Source organism: Leucopleurus acutus (assembly GCF_964270905.1).
Source record: "Leucopleurus acutus genome assembly, chromosome: 18".
NCBI lineage: Eukaryota > Metazoa > Chordata > Mammalia > Artiodactyla > Delphinidae > Leucopleurus > Leucopleurus acutus.
This window is the reverse complement of record NC_139160.1, coordinates 64,238,736-64,259,027: the sequence shown is the minus strand read 5'-3', so window position 1 is coordinate 64,259,027 and position 20,292 is coordinate 64,238,736. Positions and strand designations below refer to the sequence as shown.

At 45.7% G+C, this 20,292-nt stretch overlaps 1 protein-coding gene across 1 annotated transcript in view; it reads left to right on the top strand.

Moving 5' to 3' along the window:
- The first annotated feature begins 7,378 nt into the window (after window positions 1–7,378).
- The window catches only part of ABCC4 (ATP binding cassette subfamily C member 4 (PEL blood group)), a 207,886-nt gene continuing 194,972 nt past the window's right edge, over window positions 7,379–20,292 (top strand). Inside the window, exon 1 of the mRNA XM_082859518.1 lies at window positions 7,379–7,692. Coding sequence (XP_082715644.1) covers window positions 7,619–7,692 — 74 coding nt within the window. The 5' untranslated portion in view covers window positions 7,379–7,618. The remainder of the gene's footprint in view (window positions 7,693–20,292) is intronic.

Here is a 20,292-nt window from a genome sequence, read left to right as displayed (position 1 = left end):
TTTAGCTCATTTTTTTTTAAAAGCTGAAAACAGAACTAACAGGATTCTTTCTCCCTTCTCTCCTACAGATTAGTCTATGTTTTACCTGTAAAAGTAGTGAGTGACTAGTAAATATTCAGCAAATACTGCTGAGAGATAGGTAAGAGCTGTTCTCATGTGAAGTGTGATTGAAGAATCTAATTCTGACCAAAAATTTATTCTACAATAGGTAATTATATAATCTGTGCCATTTCTAGGCTTTTAAGCTCATAAATACTTTAAAATTGTGTTTTCTTGGACTGGGCAATTAAAAAAAAAATCCATGTCTCTGCTGTACAAGCTGATTTTTCTGCTGTTGTGATCATACTGGTCCAGGGTTTGAGGAGCACAGCGTTCCAGTCATTCTACCCAGCACGATTCTGGTGACACCACTTCACCTTGCTCTGAGGCAACCATTTGCTCCCGCAAACTGTCTTTATACACATCCAGCCTCCTGGTTCTAAATTGCATCAAGTACCTCAGAAATGTTGATGCAATGATTACTTCTTTACTTTCTGTTTGTGACTCTAAAATCATATCTGAAGATGAAGAGAGAGGCAGCCCGAAGTGGCAGAAAGTTCATGGGCTTTGGGACCAATATCTGTGTTCAAATCTTGTTGTTTTTCCATTTTGGAAAATTTGCTTCACCTTTCTCTAAACTTTATTACCTGTAAGAAGATAATTATATATACCCTATCCCTATTGCAAGGATTTAGTGAGATGATAAAAGGGTACAGTTACACATTCAATGAAGGGTAGTTATTGTTAGTGAATGAAAAATACCACGTTTTGCCGAACAGTTGCCTTATATGACATAACCTTTGGTCAGAAGCATAATTACAGACTAATTATAAATTCCTTGGAAGGCTGGATTTTTGGTGTGTTTTTCATATGAATATTGGTACGTAGTTCATTTGCTGTGTGTTGCTGAGAAAGCTAACATCAGCAATGATTTTATTTAGTAACAGTTTTTGTTCTTTCAACACTGCCTTCTGAAATTTAGAAAACCTCTGTTAATCTGTATAATGTAATACAGCATTTATTTAATTTAATTTATTTATTTACTTATTTTTTGGCCACGCAGCACTGCAGGCCAGATCTTAGTTCCCTGCCCAGGGATCAGATGAGCACACCCCTGCCGTGGAAGAGCGGAGTCTTAACCGCTGGACCACCAGGGAAGTCACTACAGCATTTCTTTTAAGGAACTTTTTTTCCCTCAGGAAAAATAAGGTTTGCCTTGGTTTTTAATTACCCATAATGTGACAATACAGAAATAAACAATTATTTGGAATATTTTCTTCCAGTGTTTCTTGTTTCACGCATCCTTGTGCAAAATTGGTATAATGGTTTCATGTCATTATATGAATATTTTCTGTTGTATTAGTTTGGTCCCCTGAAACTAAACTCTAGGACAAGAATTTGAATGCAGTAGATTATTTTGGTAGTGGTCCCAGGAAACGCTGGTAATGGAGGGGGTAAGTGAGACAAGAAAGGGAATGAAGGCAGCAAAGGTTATATTATCAAGCATTTTCCCGGGATGGGCTACTGGAGCATAATCCTGCTGGGTAACTTTAGGAGACAGTGTGGAACACAGGCCTCATGGTTAACTTCTTTGAGGAGTGAGTGAGTTGGGGTATTTATACTCCTGTCTGTCTGTTGACTGAAGGCTGCTGGGGGAGGAGAGCAGAGACATTAAATTCCCTGGTGCTCTGGGCCTGCCTTGTACTTGAGCAGAGCTGACTGTGGTGGCAGACAAAGCCCTCAGGCAGAGTTGCAGGAAGTCAGGCTGCTGTGAAATGTAAGGGGCCAGGGCTTATGGGCAGGCACTGACATCACTGACTCGTCCATGTTATTAAACACTGGCTAGAGAACAGTCTACCGCGTGGAGGAGTGCCTTCTCAAGGGTTGTACTCCTGTAGTTATTTCTTTTTCCATTTTCCGCTCCTCCTCACAGCAAAATTTCTCACAGGAGTTGTGCATAACCACTGTCTCCACACCTTCACACACTGTTCTCTGCTCAACACATTTTTATAGTGTTTCTATCTCTCTTTAAAATACTGCTTTTCCGAAGTCACCAAAACCCTCCACTTTGCCAAATCCAATTGTTACTCTTCAGTCTTCAACTTACTAGCCTCTCACAAGCATAGGTTCCAGCTTTTCCTGCACTTCTGTGACCACATTTTCTCCCACTTCTGTCTCCTTTGGCTTCTCCCTCTCTCTCTCTTTCCCTTTGTTTCCATACATCTTAGTTCTTTAAGGAAAATTCTAAGTAAATATAGGAAAATCAGTATTTTATATAATCGGGGTTATATACACATTTAAAAAATAAAATTTGGCGATATTTTTGGCAGTGTTGAAAGAACAAAAACTGTTACTAAATAAAATACTTCACATTAAAAGAAGAGGGAAAATTTACTAACCATTTAGAGACACTTATAAACCATTAGCAAACCAAATCGCCTTGTGATAACATTCGCTTCTCCAGCTGTCATTCTTTAGGCAAGTTCAGTTTCACAGAAGACAACTGAGGCCAAGAGGCATATAAGTTGCCAAAATTATATGTACAAACTCATTATTCCTAGCAGAGAGCCTCAGATCCTTACTTTGAAGCCTATTCAGTATTACTTTACAAGCCGGTTTAAAAGCATTTAAAGCGGGGGGGGGGGGGGGCTTCCCTGGTGGCACAGTGGTTAAGAATCTGGCTGCCAATGCAGGAGACATGGGTTCAAGCCCTGGTCCTGGAAGATCCCACATGCCACGGAGCAACTAAGCCCGTCCGTGCATCACAACTACTGAGCCAGCGTTCTAGAGCCTGTGAGCCACAACTACTGAGCCCATGTGCCAACAACAAATGAAGCCTGCGCACCTAGAGCCTGTGCTCCACAACAAGAGAAGCCACTGTGGTGAGAAGCCCGCGCACCGCAATGAAGAGTAGCCCCCACTTGTCACAGCTAGAGAAAGCCCATGCACAGCAATGAAGACCTAACGCAGCCCAAAAAAAAAAAAAAAAAAAAGGCATTTAAAAGTAAAATAGTATTAAAAAAAGTTAGAGAAGAAATAAAAATAGAAAAAATAGACGTGAATTTTTTAAAGATTAAACTTTTTGTTTTTTTGTTGTTATTCAATATATATACATAGATCAGTAAACCCCTATACCTATGTTTCATTAGGCCCAAGAGTATTGCACCAAATGACACAATACCACATGCTGGTAATTGTAAGGTCGGATCTTAACACCACGAAACAGGAAAGCTTCAAGTGAGCTTTATTAGGGAGCGCTCCCGGGCGAGGTTCACCGGTCCGAGAGAAAGGGGCCAGAGAAGTCGCACCCGGGCGAGGGTTGGGCAAGATTTTATAGGGGAAGAAGGGAAAGGGGTGTGGTGAATCTGGGAGGGTGCAGGGTATTCCTTATTTGGTGGTCTTTTCGGGTATCCTGGGGGACCGTTAGTCCCGCCCCTCGAAAGGCGGGAAGGCTGGGCTGGGTTCAAAGTCCCCAGGTCAGTTCCTGGAACTGGGTGGTCCAGAATGTCTCCAGGGCAGTTTCTGGAACTGGGTGGTCCGGAGAATTTCGGTCTGATGCAACCTGTGCATCTGATTGTGTTCCCCTGCCCCGGGCCAGTTGGCCTTACAATAATGATACTAAATAATTAACAACATTTGTCGTCATGTTCTGCCCACTCTGAGAATGGAGGGCCATCAGCAATACATTTTAGAAAAATGCCCATCAAAAAAGTCAACATTTTTTGTTTTAATATTGAAACATAATGGAATTTATTTCCATTATTTCCATTACAATAAAAGCCTTCACTCAAAGGTGTGTCTCTGAGGATGGAAATTGCTAAATTGTAAGCTCTGTGAGGGTATGAAACTTACATTTCATTTAGATGCAATTTGCTACTTCTATACCTACAGCTTCCCTGAGAGTTCATATCTAAAAGGAATGAAGGGGGGGACTTCCCTAGGACTCTGAGCTCCCAATGCAGGTGGCCTGGGTTCAGTCCCTGGTCAGGGAACTAGATCCCACACGCATGCCGCAACAAAGATCCTGTTGCTGCAACTAAGACCCGGCACAGCTGAAATAAATACCTAAATATTAAAATAAATAAATAAATAAAAGGAATGAAGGGAAGTCTTTTCAGAAAACCAAAAAGAAATTCTAAAGTTTTTAATGTTCAGGAAGAGTGCTTCAGCTTTTAACCCCTGAATGTTATATATGAGTATCTAAAACAGATTAAACAATATGCAATACAAATTAATTTTATAAATATATTTCTTACCTCAAATTCTATTTCTCTTAGTTTAATATATAATAAAATCTTTTTTAATGAAGAAAAAAATGGACCCGATGATGGTAATTTGCAAGGGATGGAAAGGAGATTATTATGATAACTTTGGTAGTGTTTATACATTATTTCTAAAAATTGACAGGAGAAAAGCTAAGTCTACGCTTCTAATTTTCTTGAGTTGAAGAAAGCTGTATCTCTATCAAATGCTATATAAGACTGAAATTCTCTAAGGGATCAATGGGGATATTTTATTAATACAGAATCGAATCTATAACTTAAAAAAAATCTATTTCCACTATTATAGCATTTCACCTTTTGGATAAATAGTCTTCATCAGTGTCTTACCAGTGTTTCATAGATTTTTTTTCCCTTTTCTTTCCTCCTTCCTACCTTCCTTCCCTTCTTTCTCTCTTTTTTTTTTGCAGGGCAGGTACAGAGATTTCTCATATCTGCCCTGTCCCCGCACTCCATAGCCTCCCCACTACCAACATTCCTCCACCAGCGTGATACATTTGCTACAATTGATAAATCCACACTTACACATCCTAGTCACCCAAAGTCCATAGTTTACATTAGGGTTCACTATGCATTGTGTTGTGCATTCTATGGTTTTGGAAAAATATATAATGTATTTTATATATATATATATATAAATATATAATATATATTATTATTATTATATATATAATATATATATATTATAAAAATATATAATGACATTTCCATCATTATGGTATCATACAGAGTATTTCCATTGTCCAAAAATCCTCTGTGCTCTACCAGTTCATCCCTCACTCCCACCTCCACCCTCTGGCAGCCACTGATTTTTTATTGACTCCATAGTTTTGCGTTTTGTCATATAGTTAGCATTATACAGTATGCAGCCTTTTCAGGCTGGCTTCTTTCACTTAGTAGTAAGCATTAAGCTTCCTTCATGTCGTTTCATGGTTTGGTAGCTCATTTCTTTTTTGTGCTGAATAATATTCCATTGTCTGGATGGGTCAGTTTATCCATTCACCTACTGAAGGATGTCTTGGTTACTTCCAAATTTTGGCAGTTATGAATAAAGCTGCTATAGGCATTTCACAGATTCAAAAAAATTCCTTTCCCTTCCTTCAAAATTGAACATAAAATCAACCAGCTTACTTCCAATATGCATCCAAACCAGACTGAAGAGGTGCCTCCTTTGGTCTACTTCATACTCTCTCCATATTTGCATTAATTGCTTTATTGAATCAGCATACTGTTTTCTCCATCTTCCATGTATTTATTTTAAACAATGCAGGAAAATGCAATAAAACACCCAAATGGATCGACAAGTGCCATTACAGTACAGAGATGGTGGTTTAATGGAAACTGAAAAAATTGACTCATGGGCAGAGATGGTTGGTTCATGCTCAGAAACTGCAAACTCCCAGATGGTTTTGGGAAGACATTTTTATAGGCAAAATTTGGGGTGAGGGCTGCAGGGTGTGTGAATTTCTTCAGATTGGTTGCTGTGAGGTAACAGGGCATTCCAGTAATCCTGTGCTCAGCCTGAAGTTACCGTCCTCCACCTGGGCGGGGGCTTTATTTCCAGCAGAAGAACTCAAAGATATTTTTATGTGTATTCCTTGAGGAGGAACCAGGATCCTGCTTTAATCACTGCACTATAGTTTGATTGTTCCTCCTTTGTTTCTGCAGTCTCTTACTTCCACGATTAGCAACTATTTGAATCTGCTCTTTGCAACAGGGAGGTCTAGGAGGCTATTTATCCTGCAAATAAGAAAGGAGGGGACAAAGACAGGCTTTTGCACCCAGAAGGACTCCACAGGGTTGTGCTTAGTTACAGATTTATTCATCTTGCATAACTGACGCTAAAAGCCGTTGGTTTTTTTAAAATTGAAGTATAGTTGATTCACAACCTTGTGTTAAAAGCCATTATTAATAACACCATTTTAGCCAAGGTACATGGGAAATTATTGAAGTGATCTTGTTATAAGCACCAAGAACTTTGATCTTCCCTCATTTAGGGTAGAAGGGATGAGAAACTGCTGAGCTGGTAAGATGGCCACACAAATAACTAAACACTTATGAGTGGGAGCCCAAGATTTTGTTCATTCAGTCCTACAGTCATTCATTCACTCAAGGTGCATTCTAGGTACTTTCCACACACACTGTCCATCCACCAGACCATGCTGGACTCTCGCTTGAGTCCAAATCAGAATTCATCATTTATTGATTTTAAGACCTTGGTCAAGTTCTGTCCTTAAGCCTCATCTTTTTCATCTGTGAAATAGGGATAATAATGCCTTCTTAAATAGGGCATTGTTAGAGTTAAAAGTGAGATCCGGTCCCCAGAAATTCGAAAAACCGTGTTTTGTAAACATATGTCACTGTTCTTCCACTAGGATCTGAGCACATGACGAAAGAAATCAGAAGGCAGTCTCTCTCTCCCCATATTCCCCTTTCCTCATCTAAGAGGGCAGCAAAAAGCTCACAGAGGTCTCTCGCACAGTGCAGCAATGTGAGATGCTAAAAGCCTGTCCCCAGTGGCAACATGCAGTCATCTTCCAAAATCATTTGAGTTCTAACCCTGTGTTACTTTTCTCTAGCTCTTGCAGCTCTACGAACATAATCTGTGCTAAGCCCTGCTGTTGTCTGTGGTCAAATGCTCGGCCGCAGGTAGGAGACCTTCCCCCAGGACTCCAGTTTGGTCAGGATGAGGGCAGGGGGCCCAGAGGGCCGACTGCTAATGCCTTCTGCCCGCTTTCTCCCGGCGTTTGGAAAACGGCTGCCGAGGGGGCGTTTCTGAGCAGCAGGGGCGGGCAGATATGGCGCCTCCCCTCTCCACCTTCTGGGTGGGTGCCTGGGCTAGCAGCAAGAACTACGGCAGAGTTTGCAGCCAGGTGTTAGCACGTGGCCGCCTAGGCGCGGAGCCCGGTGTTCCCTGCGCTCGGCCTACCCGCCTCTATCCAAAGGCGCCGGCGGCCTTGCCTCACACCTTCGCCAGGCTCCCTACTGCGTCCGCGCGGCCAACCTTTTGTGCCGCCGCCCCCGCACGCGGCCTGTAGCTCTAGGCTCCCAGGGATCCGGCAGCAGCGCATTGCCGGCTTCCTCCAGGCGGCCCCGGGAGGCGGCGCGGCCTGGGAGGCGGGGACCCGGAGGGCCACAAGCGCTCGGCTCCCGGAAGCGAGTGGTTCTCTGGCTCCCGGAGCGCGGATCCGCGCGGCAGCCTGAGGTCCAGCATCCCAGCCGACGCCTCCAGGAGCAGCGGGAGCGGCGCCCACGCCGGAGCAGCGCCACCCCGGCCAGCGCCCGTCCTGGCCCTCAAGATGCTGCCGGTGTACCCGGAGGTGAAGCCCAACCCGCTGCAGGACGCGAACCTCTGCTCCCGCGTGTTGTTCTGGTGAGCGCCCCGCCTGAGCCGTGACACCCCTTTCCGCCGCGGGCCGGCGCCTGGCGCCTTTCAGGGGCAGAGGGCTGCGGCGAGCAAGCGCTTTCCGCCGGCGCCCAGGCCGCTGGGCTTCTTGCTGCTGGCGGGGCCGCCCCGCACTAGCCTCCTGGTACCCGCCTGCGCGCGGCGGCGGAGGAGAGGGCCGGCGATTGGGACCTGGCGGCGGCGGCACCGGGTGTCCTTGCCTTTCCGCTCGCCGCCGCGCCGGCTTCCAGTTCCCGGGAGCGGCGGGAGCAGGAGGCGGGGAGGCTGAGACCCTAGGCTGCCCGCTGGGAACCGGCCGCCAGCGGGAGGAGGGACTGCACCCTCCCCAGCCCCCGACTCCACCTCTGAACTGCACCCTTGTTTCTTTTTTTCGTAAGCAAGCAGCTTATGAACAGCTTCCTTTATGTGACTAGTGCCCTGGACCAGTCGCCGTCTTCCAATAATGTCCCCACCTTTCACCATATTCCGTATGTCTTATGTGACAGCAGCGTTCCAACTCCTCCGGGCTCCCTCTGTGTCTGTGACCCTGTCTCCCTCCCTCCCTCTCTCCGTGTGCGTCTCTCAGTGTCCTGGTACGTAGTTAAGGCAAATTTCTAGTGGATTAAAAAACACTCTTAATTTGTATTTAATGAACGGGGACACTATTCGAGAACACGTTTTGCTTTTGCCTGGGACTCACAGCCACGACTGGAGTGTGTATTTGACCAGCCCTTTCCCTACTGGGAATCTTTCCACTTCCACCTTTGAGGACCACTCTGGGGGTGGGGTCCCTGAAGTCTGTGGGGTCTTACCCAGGTCTCTAGCCTTCAGAGAAGTGTTCTGTGGTCTTGGTGCAGGTGGTCTGCCCAGGAGTCCCATGGTCTTGAAACCACTGAAGAGTCCTTGAGTTGAGAGGAAACACCAATGAAAAATGGTTCAGAGAGAAGCTCTTCAACTGAAGTTTTCCATCTAGTAGCTGGGGCTACTAACTTCAACCTTTGGGCTTTAGTCACACTTGCTTGATTGTTAGATCTTTTGTTTCAGGACCCTAACCCATTCATCTTTCCCATATATTCTATTTCCTGTTTTTAGTGGGACAGCCTAGGGGATCCCCCGGGGATGGGAGCTCCTATGCTTGTTTTGATGGTGGTGGTTTCAGTTTGTGTAGCTACATCTCTTGGACATTTGGTGGCCTTTCAGGATCGAGAGGGTCCTAGAAGAAGAAACATGGGTGTGGTTACAGTAACTTCAGGCAGGGCAAGGAACTCTCCAAGCCCATTCTGTTGGTGGACTTTGAAAATGTATGCGAATGGAAATGGGAAGGTGAGGACTTCTCATTGATTTTGGTAGGCACCCATTTCCAGTTTTCCTGCTGGAGGGCAAGGACCTATTATCTCTTATTTTACAGCTGAAGGCACCGAAGCAGAGAGGTTGAATAAGTTGTCTACTATCACACAGCTAGTAAGTGGTGGAGAGGGGCCGTTAACCAGGCAGTCTGGCTTCTGAGCCTGTGTTCCCTGTGTATGTAACTGCAGTTCTGAGCTGCTTCTGTTTGTATACTCGTTGGTAAACGCACAGAGAAGGCGATTGCAAACACATCTTTGTTCTTGTCGGCAGGAGTTTCTCAAGGGAAGTTCTTAGCAGCTGCTGGAGGTCATGGTATGTGATACATCTCTATAACCAAGCTAAAGGGCGGCTGTTCTCAAAGTGTGGTTCTCAGCATCCTCATCGCCTGGGCATTTGTTAGAAATGCAAATTCCCCTGCACTCATTCTAGGCCAGTTCTGTAAAATTAGAAACTCTTGGGATGGGTGGGGTTTAAACAAGCACTCCAGGTGATTCTTTTTTTTTTTAACATCTTTATTGGAGTATAATTGCTTTACAATGGTGTGTTAGTTTCTGCTTTATAACAAAGTGAATCAGTTATACATATACATATGTTCCCATATCTCTTCCCTCTTGCGTAAGCACTCCAGGTGATTCTGATGGAAGGTTGATGCTGGCTACAGCTTTAAGTCACTTCTCCCACTGGCATTGTTACTTAAGTCTTAACTTTTAAAAAGGGGTCCAGGACTTCCCTGGCGGTCCAGTGGTTAAGACCCCACTTTTCCACTGCAAGGGGCACGGGTTTGATCCCTGGTCCAGGAACTAAGATCCCGTATGCCACGCGGCCAAAATAAGAAAGAAGGGGGGCGGGGTCCAGACTTTGCGAAGTTAGTTGTTGACCATGATTGCCATCCTGTATTCAAAGTCTGAGGTACCTTAGTGATTTCCTTGTGTCCCCAACTTGGCTGTCACGGGAAAGCTGAAATGAGCCCAGCCAGGAAGTTCCGCCCAGAGAGAAGGCCCACCTTGTAGAGAAAAGTCAAGTTTTCATCTTCTCATTGGGTATGTGCTTCTTAAATTTCATCTGGGGTTTAGTGTTTCCACAGCACGGGCTGCGCACATAGGATCTAAGGAGTCATGCACTATGGCTATTGATAATTTTTGTGGATTTTAGGAAAGAATATATATTTTTCTATTTCTGTAAGAAATTTAAAACTATAGAGCAAGACGAAAAGAATAAGGGTGTGTTTCTGTTAGCCAAGCACACTTGCTGATATTTGGTCGTTTCTTAGTCTTTCCCCTAGAAATCTTTATGTACACCTCGTGCCCACATTCGTCTTTTCTATAAAAGGAAATCGTTTTGAATCCTGAACCCTTCTTAATTTTCTATGGTTAACATTTACTTACGGCATTAAATAAGCATGGTATTAAAACATGGTATTTAATTGCAGTTTATGCAGTCTTTCACTTTTGTCCAGCACAGTTATATTGCTAATTATGATGTGATGTGTACCCACGACCTTGTATTTTGGCGCATCTTTCCTTTTTCTATATTCTCAGAAGTAAAATAACCAGTGAAAGGCTACATTGTCTTCCATCAGGTTTGGGCCAATTTGCCCTCTTAATAGCTGTTTGTGAGCTCATTTCATTGTCAGCTTTGAGTATGTGAATTACATTTTTCTAGGTCTAAAGGTAAAAGTAATATCAAACTCGTTTTTTTTTGTTTGTTTTGTTTTTTTGGGCTGCGCCACGAGGCATGCGGGATCTTAGTTCCCGGACCAGTGATGGAACCCGGGCCCCCTGCATTGGAAGCGCGGAGTGTTAACCACTGGACCGCCAGGGAAGTCCCCCAATATCAAACAGTTTTAATTTGAATTTATTTGATTTGCAGAAATGGAACATTTTTTTGGTGTCTATTGACCATTTATTTGTACTTTTTTGAATTGTGTATTAATAGATTTTTTTCCTATGAGGGATTTATATTTTTGAAATAACTTGTAATAGTGCTTATAATTTTCCAGATTTTCATTTCTCTTAATTTAGCTTAGAGGTTTTAAATTATATATCATTAAGTATATCAAGCTTTTCTTTTTGGTTTCTCCTGTTGCTTTTGTAATACCTTTTCTAAATCCCAGCATCATCTAAATCTCTGTAAGCATTTTACGTTACTTCTTGTTTCATTTCTAACAATAAAGCCAGCTAGAATTTCTCTTAGTGTTAGATATAAGATAGGCCCCATTTTTTCTGAAACAGCCCATGTTCCTATCATGGTTTATTGAATAATTCTTGCTCATCCCCGTTATTGGAAATAAGTGGCATAAATTATGAACCGTGTCCAGTCTGCTGAGACTCTTCCTGGTCATGTCCCCACTGTCCTGCACAGCAGGCCTCTGGGGTGTGCTCTGTACTTCTCTCCCACCCTCGTCCCAGAGGCCAGCAGTTTGGGGGTTAGTGTGGGACCTGTCCCCAGAGATGAGGGTTGAGTAGGGTCTTTGGCCAGATGCACTTGGCCCATCAGGGAGTGGTTAAATTGTAGCTCCCCCGGACGCTGACCACGTCTCAGCTGGTGAACTGTCACCTTGCAAAGGGAGTGCTGTGGTGGAAACTGCCCCTGGTGTCCAGACAGACTCTGGAGACTCTTGTCAGAGAAGCTGATGACATGAGGGGGGATGTGAACTGGCTGAGTGCTGAGATGTTTGGGGAGGTTGGTCCTGTCAGGCCCTCAGTAAATACTGATCGTGAATGCACAGAAATGTATAATTCCAAACTAGGATTCTTTGCACCATTTTCTCCAAATGCTGTAGATGCAGGCTGCGTGAGCTTCCCAGGGCTCTTTCTCCGGCTTTGGTTTGTTCCCCTTTCTTAGGTGTCTAGTTTGATTAGTTCTGGCAATTTTATACAATAACTCCAGCACCGTGGAAGATGAAGAACACCCTAAAGGTGTATTAAAATTTACTGCTAAGTCCTTACAGTGAAATGCACAGTGTAACAAATTTAAGTTTCCTTCCTATAGTATATTCTTGGTTTTGGGGGTCTCTATAGTCCTCATCTGCTCAGCCTGAGAGGTATCAACTAGTGTCCATTCAGATGTGTCACGTGAATAATTTGCCTTTCTGAGTCTTCCAGGAGTCCCCCAATGTGTTGACTCCCTTCCCTTTGTTGATCTGAAACAGACTGTCAGATATTTCTCCAGCAAATATGGGTTTATTTGGGATCAGCAGAGAGTTGCAATTCAGGGTCTGCAGCCATGGCGAGCCATGTGTACGTCTCCAAAGGGCAGGGGAAGGAGAACTCTTATAGAGGGGAAAAGAGAGTTGCGAGGGCTGTTGTCGTAAGCAGAGTCCATGGCTTTTCTTTCTCCTTTTTAAAAAAAATAAATTTATTTCTTTTGGCTGCGTTGGGTCTTTGTTGCTGTGTGCGGGCTTTCTCTATTTGCAGTGAGCGGGGGCTACTCTTCATTGCGGTGTGCGGGCTTCTCATTGCGGTGGCTTCCCTTGTTGCGGAGCATGGGCTCTAGGCGCGTGGGCTTCAGTGGTTGCAGCACGTGGGCTCAGTAGTTGTGGCTCGTGGGCTCTAGAGCACAGGTTCAGTAGTTGTGGCACACGGGCTTAGTTGCTCCGCGGCATGTGGGATCTTCCTGGACCAGGGCTCGAACCTGTGTCCCCTGTGTTGGCAGGCGGATTCTTAACCACTGTGCCACCAGGAAGCCCCATGGTGCTTCATTGGCTGAGTCCTTGGCAGGAAAGAAGAGGAGTCTGTCTGCTTGCCTTTGGGCTCTGATATTTTTGCAGGCGTGAGAGCTCCCCCTCCTGGTCTCCCAACTATTTAATTGAGGTTTCTGTTTGTTAATTTTTTTACCCTTCCCTGTCTGTCTCCCAGGCTATGTCTGCTCTGTGGGGTGTGGAACACCTTCATCCTAAATCTTGCCTGTAACTTTTTGGTGGATCCAGGGAACCCTGTCCCTCTTACCATGAGGCTGTTTCCATGGGTTTCCTCTTTGTGTGAGATAAGCCCTTGTAAGAGTTTTCTGTGTTTCTGTATCCACCAGGGATAAAATGAAGGTGAATACCTGTAATGCAGTGGGAAGGTCTGGACTTAGGTTTGGATGGACTCAGGTCTTATCTTCGGCTCTGCAGTTCTGTGTAGCTACGTGCAAGTGAATCTCAGCCTCCCCTGGCTTAAAATTGGGAGGCTGGAGATAATCCTAGTGCAACTGACCCAGTCCAGAGTTATGGCCTCAGCTTGTTGGGGCCAGGGGATGCCTGAAGACAGGAAGGTAACTTTTAGGTCCGTTCAAAGATTATTCCTTTAAAGATCTCTTTATGTTAGGTAAATACCTAGGGATAACTGAAAATGGCAGGGGGTAAACTGAATACTTCCTTCAGATGTTAACTCATGTTTTCCCATTTTCAGCAGTATTTTCTGATGTGCTGTTAAAAATGCAGATGCAGGGCTCTTTCCCTCCCTGCCTCAAGGTATTCAGATTCTGGTAGGTGTGGAAGGGACCTGCTAAGTTTATTCACAGCACTTACATGCAATTAGTCCTCAGAGATGGAACCATTTAGATAACAATACACATAACCACTAACACCTATTGAATGCTTCCTCTGGGCTCAGAATCTTACTCATTGTTTTTACTTTGTTCAAAATTTTATTTATTTATTTTTGGCTGCATTGGGTCTTGTCGCTGCCCGCTGGCTTTCTCTAGTTGCGGCGAGCGGGGGCTGCTCTTCCTTTCAGTGTGTGGGCTTCTCATTGCGGTGGCTTCTCTTATTGCAGAGCCCGGGCTCTAGGCACATGAACTTCAGTAGCTGTGGCGCAGGCTCAGTAGTTGTGGCGCACGGGCTTAGTTGCACCGTGGCACGTGGCATCTTCCCGGACCAGGGATCGAACCTGTGTCCCCTGCATTGGCAGGTGGATTCTTAACCACCGTGTCACTAGGTCAGTCCCAGTTTTTAATGTCTCATTTAACCCTCAGACATTCCTATGAGTCAGTGCGGCAGGCATCCTGTGAATGAGGAAATCTAGGTCCAGAGAGGAGCCTCATAGCTGGGAGGTCTGAAGGCCCCAGCTGGGACTCCACCCACATCCTCAGCACACCCAGGAGGCTGGCAGTACTCACTGTCCTGTCTGCCTGGCTTTAGCTCCCACAGGTTGGGTGAATAATAAATGAATATGCTGACAGTTAAAACTTATGTTAGTGACTGAATATGCTCTTTACATAGGCATGCATCTGGAGCATGTTTTCCTACGTTCTGTTTGTTATGCTGCTGCCCGAATTGCTGAGTGGGTCGTTGGCATCCTTATTCCTCCAGTCCTGAAGACATCAACCTGTCAGTTCCCCTCGACTTCTTCAGCCTCATCTGCTGACATCAGATCCTGTTGATTCAACTTTAGACATGCCTTTGGAGTCATTCATTCATTCAGCAACTGTTTCCTGAGTGTGGATGTGTGGAATTCACAGGAAAGGGGACCACAAAGATGCCACCCTCCTGGAACTTGTGTCCCTCCCCGCCCCTGTTCCGTCCTCACCTGAACAGTCTTGGCTTCACGTCTTCCCAACGGGTCTTCCTGCTACCATCCTTTCCCCTAAAACAAATCCATGCCGTCCCCCTGCTTAAAAATCTCTCCTTCCTCCTGCTCTCAAGAGTAATTCTTTAGCATGGCCTTCAAGGATCCTTCAGAGTCTCCTTTCTGAGCCTCATCTTTCATCATTTCTTACACAGCTGGACTTGTCTGATGAGTTGAGGCCGATCTTATAGCTGTCCTGCCTTTGCAGGGCCATCAGAGCCAGGCCTTTGGTCCTGCCTGGTGAAAGGCAGCTGCCGCTGAGTGAGCCGTTGCGTTACCGGGGCTGTGGGAATAGATGCGGGATAGCAGGCCGATGCCCATGTTGTTTTCCCAGCACCATTGCCAGAGGCTCATTTATACAACACTGAGTCCTCATCCAGGTCGGGTACAGTGGAGCAATGCCCCATCTGAAGCCAGATTGCCTGGGTACAGATCTGACCTCTGCAACTTACCTGACCATCCTACGCACCTCACAGGGTTGTGGAGAGCATTAAATGAAGCAAACACTGGTGAAACACTTAGAACAGTGTCTGGCAGATAGCGAGCAGTAAATAAATATTAAAAGACAGCCGTGCCACCTTCTTGTTAGCAGGTGTAAGCTAACGTTTTCGTTTGTAAATTGACACGGTCTATTTCCCAGATGGGTGTGTGCTGCAGGAGGGTATGAAGAAGGTGTGCACTGATTGATGCAGGATCTTGAGGAGCGGTTGAACGGAGAAGAAGGGGACTCATCCCAGGCAGGAGACGGGCACACGCAGGACACAGAATTCTGCAGAAGGTAGTATGTCCTGAGAATAGAAAGAAGTGTGTGGATGCCCCTCTCTCCCATCTGGCGGTGTTTGCGGTTCTTCAAGGTCACACCCCTCCCCTGTTTCATCCCTGCTGGCTTGCAGACTTCTCTGATCCTTTCTCCTCGTCCTGTACTCCTGACGGACGTCTGTAGCCCGTCTGTGGTTTCTGACGTCGCTCCTCATTCCATTTCCTGGTTTCATGGCCACTTCTGTGCTGATCTCGTCATGTGGCTAGTCCCCACCTGGTCTTTTCCCAAAACCAGCTCCTGTCTGCCCTCCTTGCAGTGTTATGAGATCAGAGGGTTGGAAGGGAGAGAGCTTCTAGTCCATACTGGATACAGGAATCTCTTCCAGACATTGTGCAATGGGGAAATTTACTGCTCTTGTGTCTTCATATTAAAATGACAGAGTGTGGTCTATTGAGCCAGTTTTCTTTCTTTCTTTCTGTGTCTCCTTTTATGTTTTTGGTCAACACAGGAATTTGACTCCCCATCTTCATATGGGGGCCTTCTGGTATTCAGAGATGGGCTTTACGGACCCATTAAATCTTTAAAGAGAACTGTCTCCAGTTTCCATGCTGCCTTTTTTTAAAAAATTAATTTATTTTTTGGCTGCGATGGGTCTACGTTGCTGCGCGCAGGCTTTCTCTAGTTGTGGCGAGTGGGGTCTACTCTTCGTTGCGGTGCGCGGGCTTCTCATTGTGGTGGCTTCTCTTGTTGCGGAGCACGGGCTCTAGGCGCGCGGGCTTCAGTAGTTGTGGCACACGGGCTTCAGTAGTTGTGGCTCGTGGGCTCCAGAGCGTAGGCTCAGTAGTTTTGGCTCATGGACTTAGTTGATGCGCAGCATGTGGGATCTTCCCGGACCAGGGCTTGAACCCATGTCTCCTGCATTGGCAGGCGCATTCTTAACCACTGTGCCACCAGGGAAGCCCCCATGCTGCCTTTTTTTTTTTTTGTGGTACGCGGGCCTCTCACTGTTGTGGCCTCTTCCGTTGCGGAGCGCAGGCTCAGCGGCCATGGCTCACGGGCCCAGCTGCTCCGCGGCATGTGGGATCTTCCCGGACCGGGGCACGAACCCGCGTCCCCTGCATCGGCAGGCGGACTCTCAACCACTGCGCCACCAGGGAAGCCCCTTAAAATTTTTTTTTTTTTCCATGCTGCCTTTTTAAGTGGCAAGGTTTTCAGGCCCTCTTCCATCTGGTTGAACTGAATGCTCTTTAGTAAGGTTTCTTTTAAAAATAAATTTATTTATTTATTTATCTATCTTTGGCTGCACTGGGTCTTTGTTGCTGCGTGCGGGCTTTCTCTGGTTGCGGCGAGCGGGGGGCTGCTCTTTGTTGTGGTGCGCGGGCTTCTCATTGTGGTGGCGTCTCTTGTTGTGGGGCATGGGCTCTAGGTGTGTAGGCTTCACTAGTTGTGGCACGTGGGCTCAGTAGTTGTGACTCATGGGCTCCAGAGCGCAGGCTCAGTAGTTGTGGCACACGGGCTTAGTTGCTCCACCGCATGTGGGATCTTCCCAGACCAGGGCTCGAACCCGTGCCCCCTGCATTGGCAGACGGATTCTTAACCACTGCGCCACCAGGGAAGCCCCTGAATGCTCTTTAGTATCAACATCTTTATTCTCACGTGGCATCTGGAACTGGACAGGTTTGATCTGATCAGAGGTAGTGTTTTAACTAATTACTTAGACAATTTAACAAATAATTTGCGTGCTTGATGTGTTCCAGGTTATGTTCTAGACCACGTGTTGGCAAACTATGACCCACAGGTCAAATCCAGCCTACTGTCTGCTTTTGTAAATGAAGTTTTATTGAAACACAGCTATGCTCATTCATGAGCATGAATGTTGCAACAGATGCGAAGTTGCAACAGAGACTGACCTGCAAAGCCTAAAATGTTTATGATCTAGCTCTTTACAGAAAATGTTTGCTGCCCTGTTCTAGATGTTTGGGATGTAGTAGTGAGCAAAAGAGGTAACAGTCCCTGCCTTCATGTAACTTAAGCTCTAGCAAAGGTGAATAAGTAACCTATAGTATGTTAGGTGGTTATGAGTGCTGAGAAGAGAGAATAAGAAGATGGGGAAAGGAATCAGGAGTGTGTGTGGGGAAAGGAGGTGACAGTTTTAGGGGGGCCAGGGGGAGCTTCACAGAGAAGAACGCACTCCAGAGAGATGACCTGGAGGAGGTGATGGAGTGAGCTGTGCACATTCAGGGGGAAGGACAAGTGTAAGACAAGAGATGATGGGGACTCTCTTGGCCATTGGAGGACTTGGGCTTCACTCTGCGTGGATGGAATCTACTGAACAGTTTTGAGAAGAGGTGTGACATGATTTGCTCAGGATTTAGTAAGATCACTTCTGGCAGCTGTACTGGAAGTCGACTAAAGAAAGTTATGGGCAGAAATGGGGACACTGGCAGGAGATTTCACAGTCGTTCAGGCCAGAGATGATAGTGGCCTTGACCAGGATGGAAGGAGTGGCAGTGGTGAGTAGCTGGGTTCAGGGAAGAGCTTATTTAAAGGTGGAGCTGTGGGAGAGGGGGTTGGCTTTGATGGCGGAACTTGAGAGGAAGTGACTTTCAAGGTTATCTCTGGATTTGGCCTGAGCACCTGCAAGGATGGAGTCACCATTAAATGAAATGCGGAAGCCTGCAAGAGGGATGGGTTGGAGAAGACCAGGAGTTTGGTCTTAACCGAGTTAAGTTTGAGATGCCTGGTACACCTGGGAGAGGTTGAGCAGGTCATGAGTCAAGGGCTCAGAGAAGTCTGAGCTGGAGATAAGATTTGGGCGTCATCAGCAACGCATACAGTTGAGATGTATTGGACTTCACAGTGCATCCCCATACAAACTTCTATTTTATCTGGTTTTAAGTTCATTTATTTTGTTGATATCAGAGTTCAGCGTCTCATTGTTGCCTGTAGAAAGTGCTTTGAAAACTTCTGTTGTCTTTACTTGAGAAAGGACAGGTCCTGGGACTGTCCTCCAGGTTATGGCCAATCTGCTAATGAACACCGTGGGCAGTGGGTGAACTTGACACAGGTATCAGGAGAGGTCGGGAGTTCAGAGGTCTCTTATCTACTGGGTAGTTGTTCTGAAACCCTACAAAGAGAAGACTTGAGGCTAGTTTGACATGATTTCCTCTTAATGATTGCAGGCTGACTCTTGGTGCTGCCTTTCCTGAATATACTTGGAAATTACCTTCTTCAAACAATTGTTGGCATGTATTATCTGTTAAACTTGCTAGCTCTTAATTTTATCTTAAGTTCCTGCTATTGAGTGTACCGCAGTTTCTCAGCCCTCAGTATGATTGAATCACCTGGGCAGCCCTAAAATTTGAATGCCTGGTCCCTCCCGTTAGGCCAATTTGAATCATCATCTCAGGGCATGGAACCCAGGTATCAATATTTTTAAAAGGTTCCCTACAAGTTTCTGATGGACAGTGAAGACCAAGAACCCCTGATTAAAAACAGTTTCCAAAGGTCAGACATTCTTCTGTGCAAATTTTCGTTTCTGTGGCTGGGGGTTCTGGTCTGCCCTCACCTGCACCCCCTTTCTAAGTTCCTCTCAAAGCGGGAGAACAACTGGCTTGTTCATCCCCGTGGGGACTCAGCAGGGTGTTGTGGAGGAAGAGAGCTTCCTCTGTGTGGGGATCTTAGATAGACTTGGTCCTTGGGTCCTTGTAGTAAACGCTTGTTGAACCTGGTTTTGTCCTCATCTCACCAAAGCAGGACATTGAGGAGCTCAGAGTTGAGTCAGGATGACAAATTCCAGAGAGTGAGCTGTGGCATCTGTGTCGCTGTGTTTATTTCCTCACCCTGGGCAGACAGGAATGCCTGGGTTGATTGAGCCTACAAGGGTAATTGAGTGGAAATCTCACACTTGTCAGCAAAAAGCTCGTGAGCGTAAAATTGCTACCCAATAAATTGCTTTTATTTGCAGACCCTTATTGGTGTGTTTTGATGGTCAGGATGTGACTCAGATTAGATGATAAACCCAGCTGGCTACTTCTTTTAACTTCTATTGAAGGGATTCTTCAACTAGGCAGTGTGCACTCTTTTCTCTCTCTGTAAATATAGAAAGGTGTCTGTCCTGTTTTTTTTGGCTGCATTGGGTCTTCATTGCTGCGCGCAGGCTTTCTCTAGCTGCCGCGAGCGGGGGCTGCTCTTTGTTGTGGTGCCCGGGCTTCTCACTGTTGTGGATTCTCTTGTTGAGGAGCACGGGCTCTCGGCGCGTGGGCTTCAGTAGTTGTGGCACGTAGGTTCAGTAGTTGTGGCACGTGAGTTCAGTAGTTGTGGCACATGGGCTCAGTAGTTGTGGCTTGCGGGCTCTAGAGCACAGGCTCAGTAGTTGTGGCGCATGGGCTTAGTTGCTCCACGGCATGTGGGATCTTCCCCGGGCCCGGGTTCGAACCCGTGTCCCCTGCATTGGCAGGCAGATTCTTAACCACTGCATCACCAGAGAAGTCCTATCATGTCTTTTTATTGCTTTAAATGATCAAGTGTTATTTAAGTCTTTATTCATTTGTGACTTAAAAAAGAAAAAAACTATATTGTTAGCTCTTCAAGGGCAGAAACTAGTGTCTTTGGCATCTCTCAGTGCCTAGCTGAGCATCTTGCCCTTAATAGGTTTATTCAGTGATTGTAAATTACTTTAGTCTTAATTTGAGTTTTTCTAACTTGGAGTTGCTGACACCTCCGTCTTAGATGGGAGCAAGCTGAGTATAAGGAGAGGGCATCAGACTGGAGCCAGGGGTCCTAGTCTGGGATCTTACTAGCTGTGTGACCTTAGCAAAACACTTAACCACTCTGGGCTTTGGTACCCTCTTCTAGAAGCTGGCAGAATTAAACCTACTCACAATGTGTTCTAAAAATTAGATTTTAGATTTAGTATAATGAACGAATATA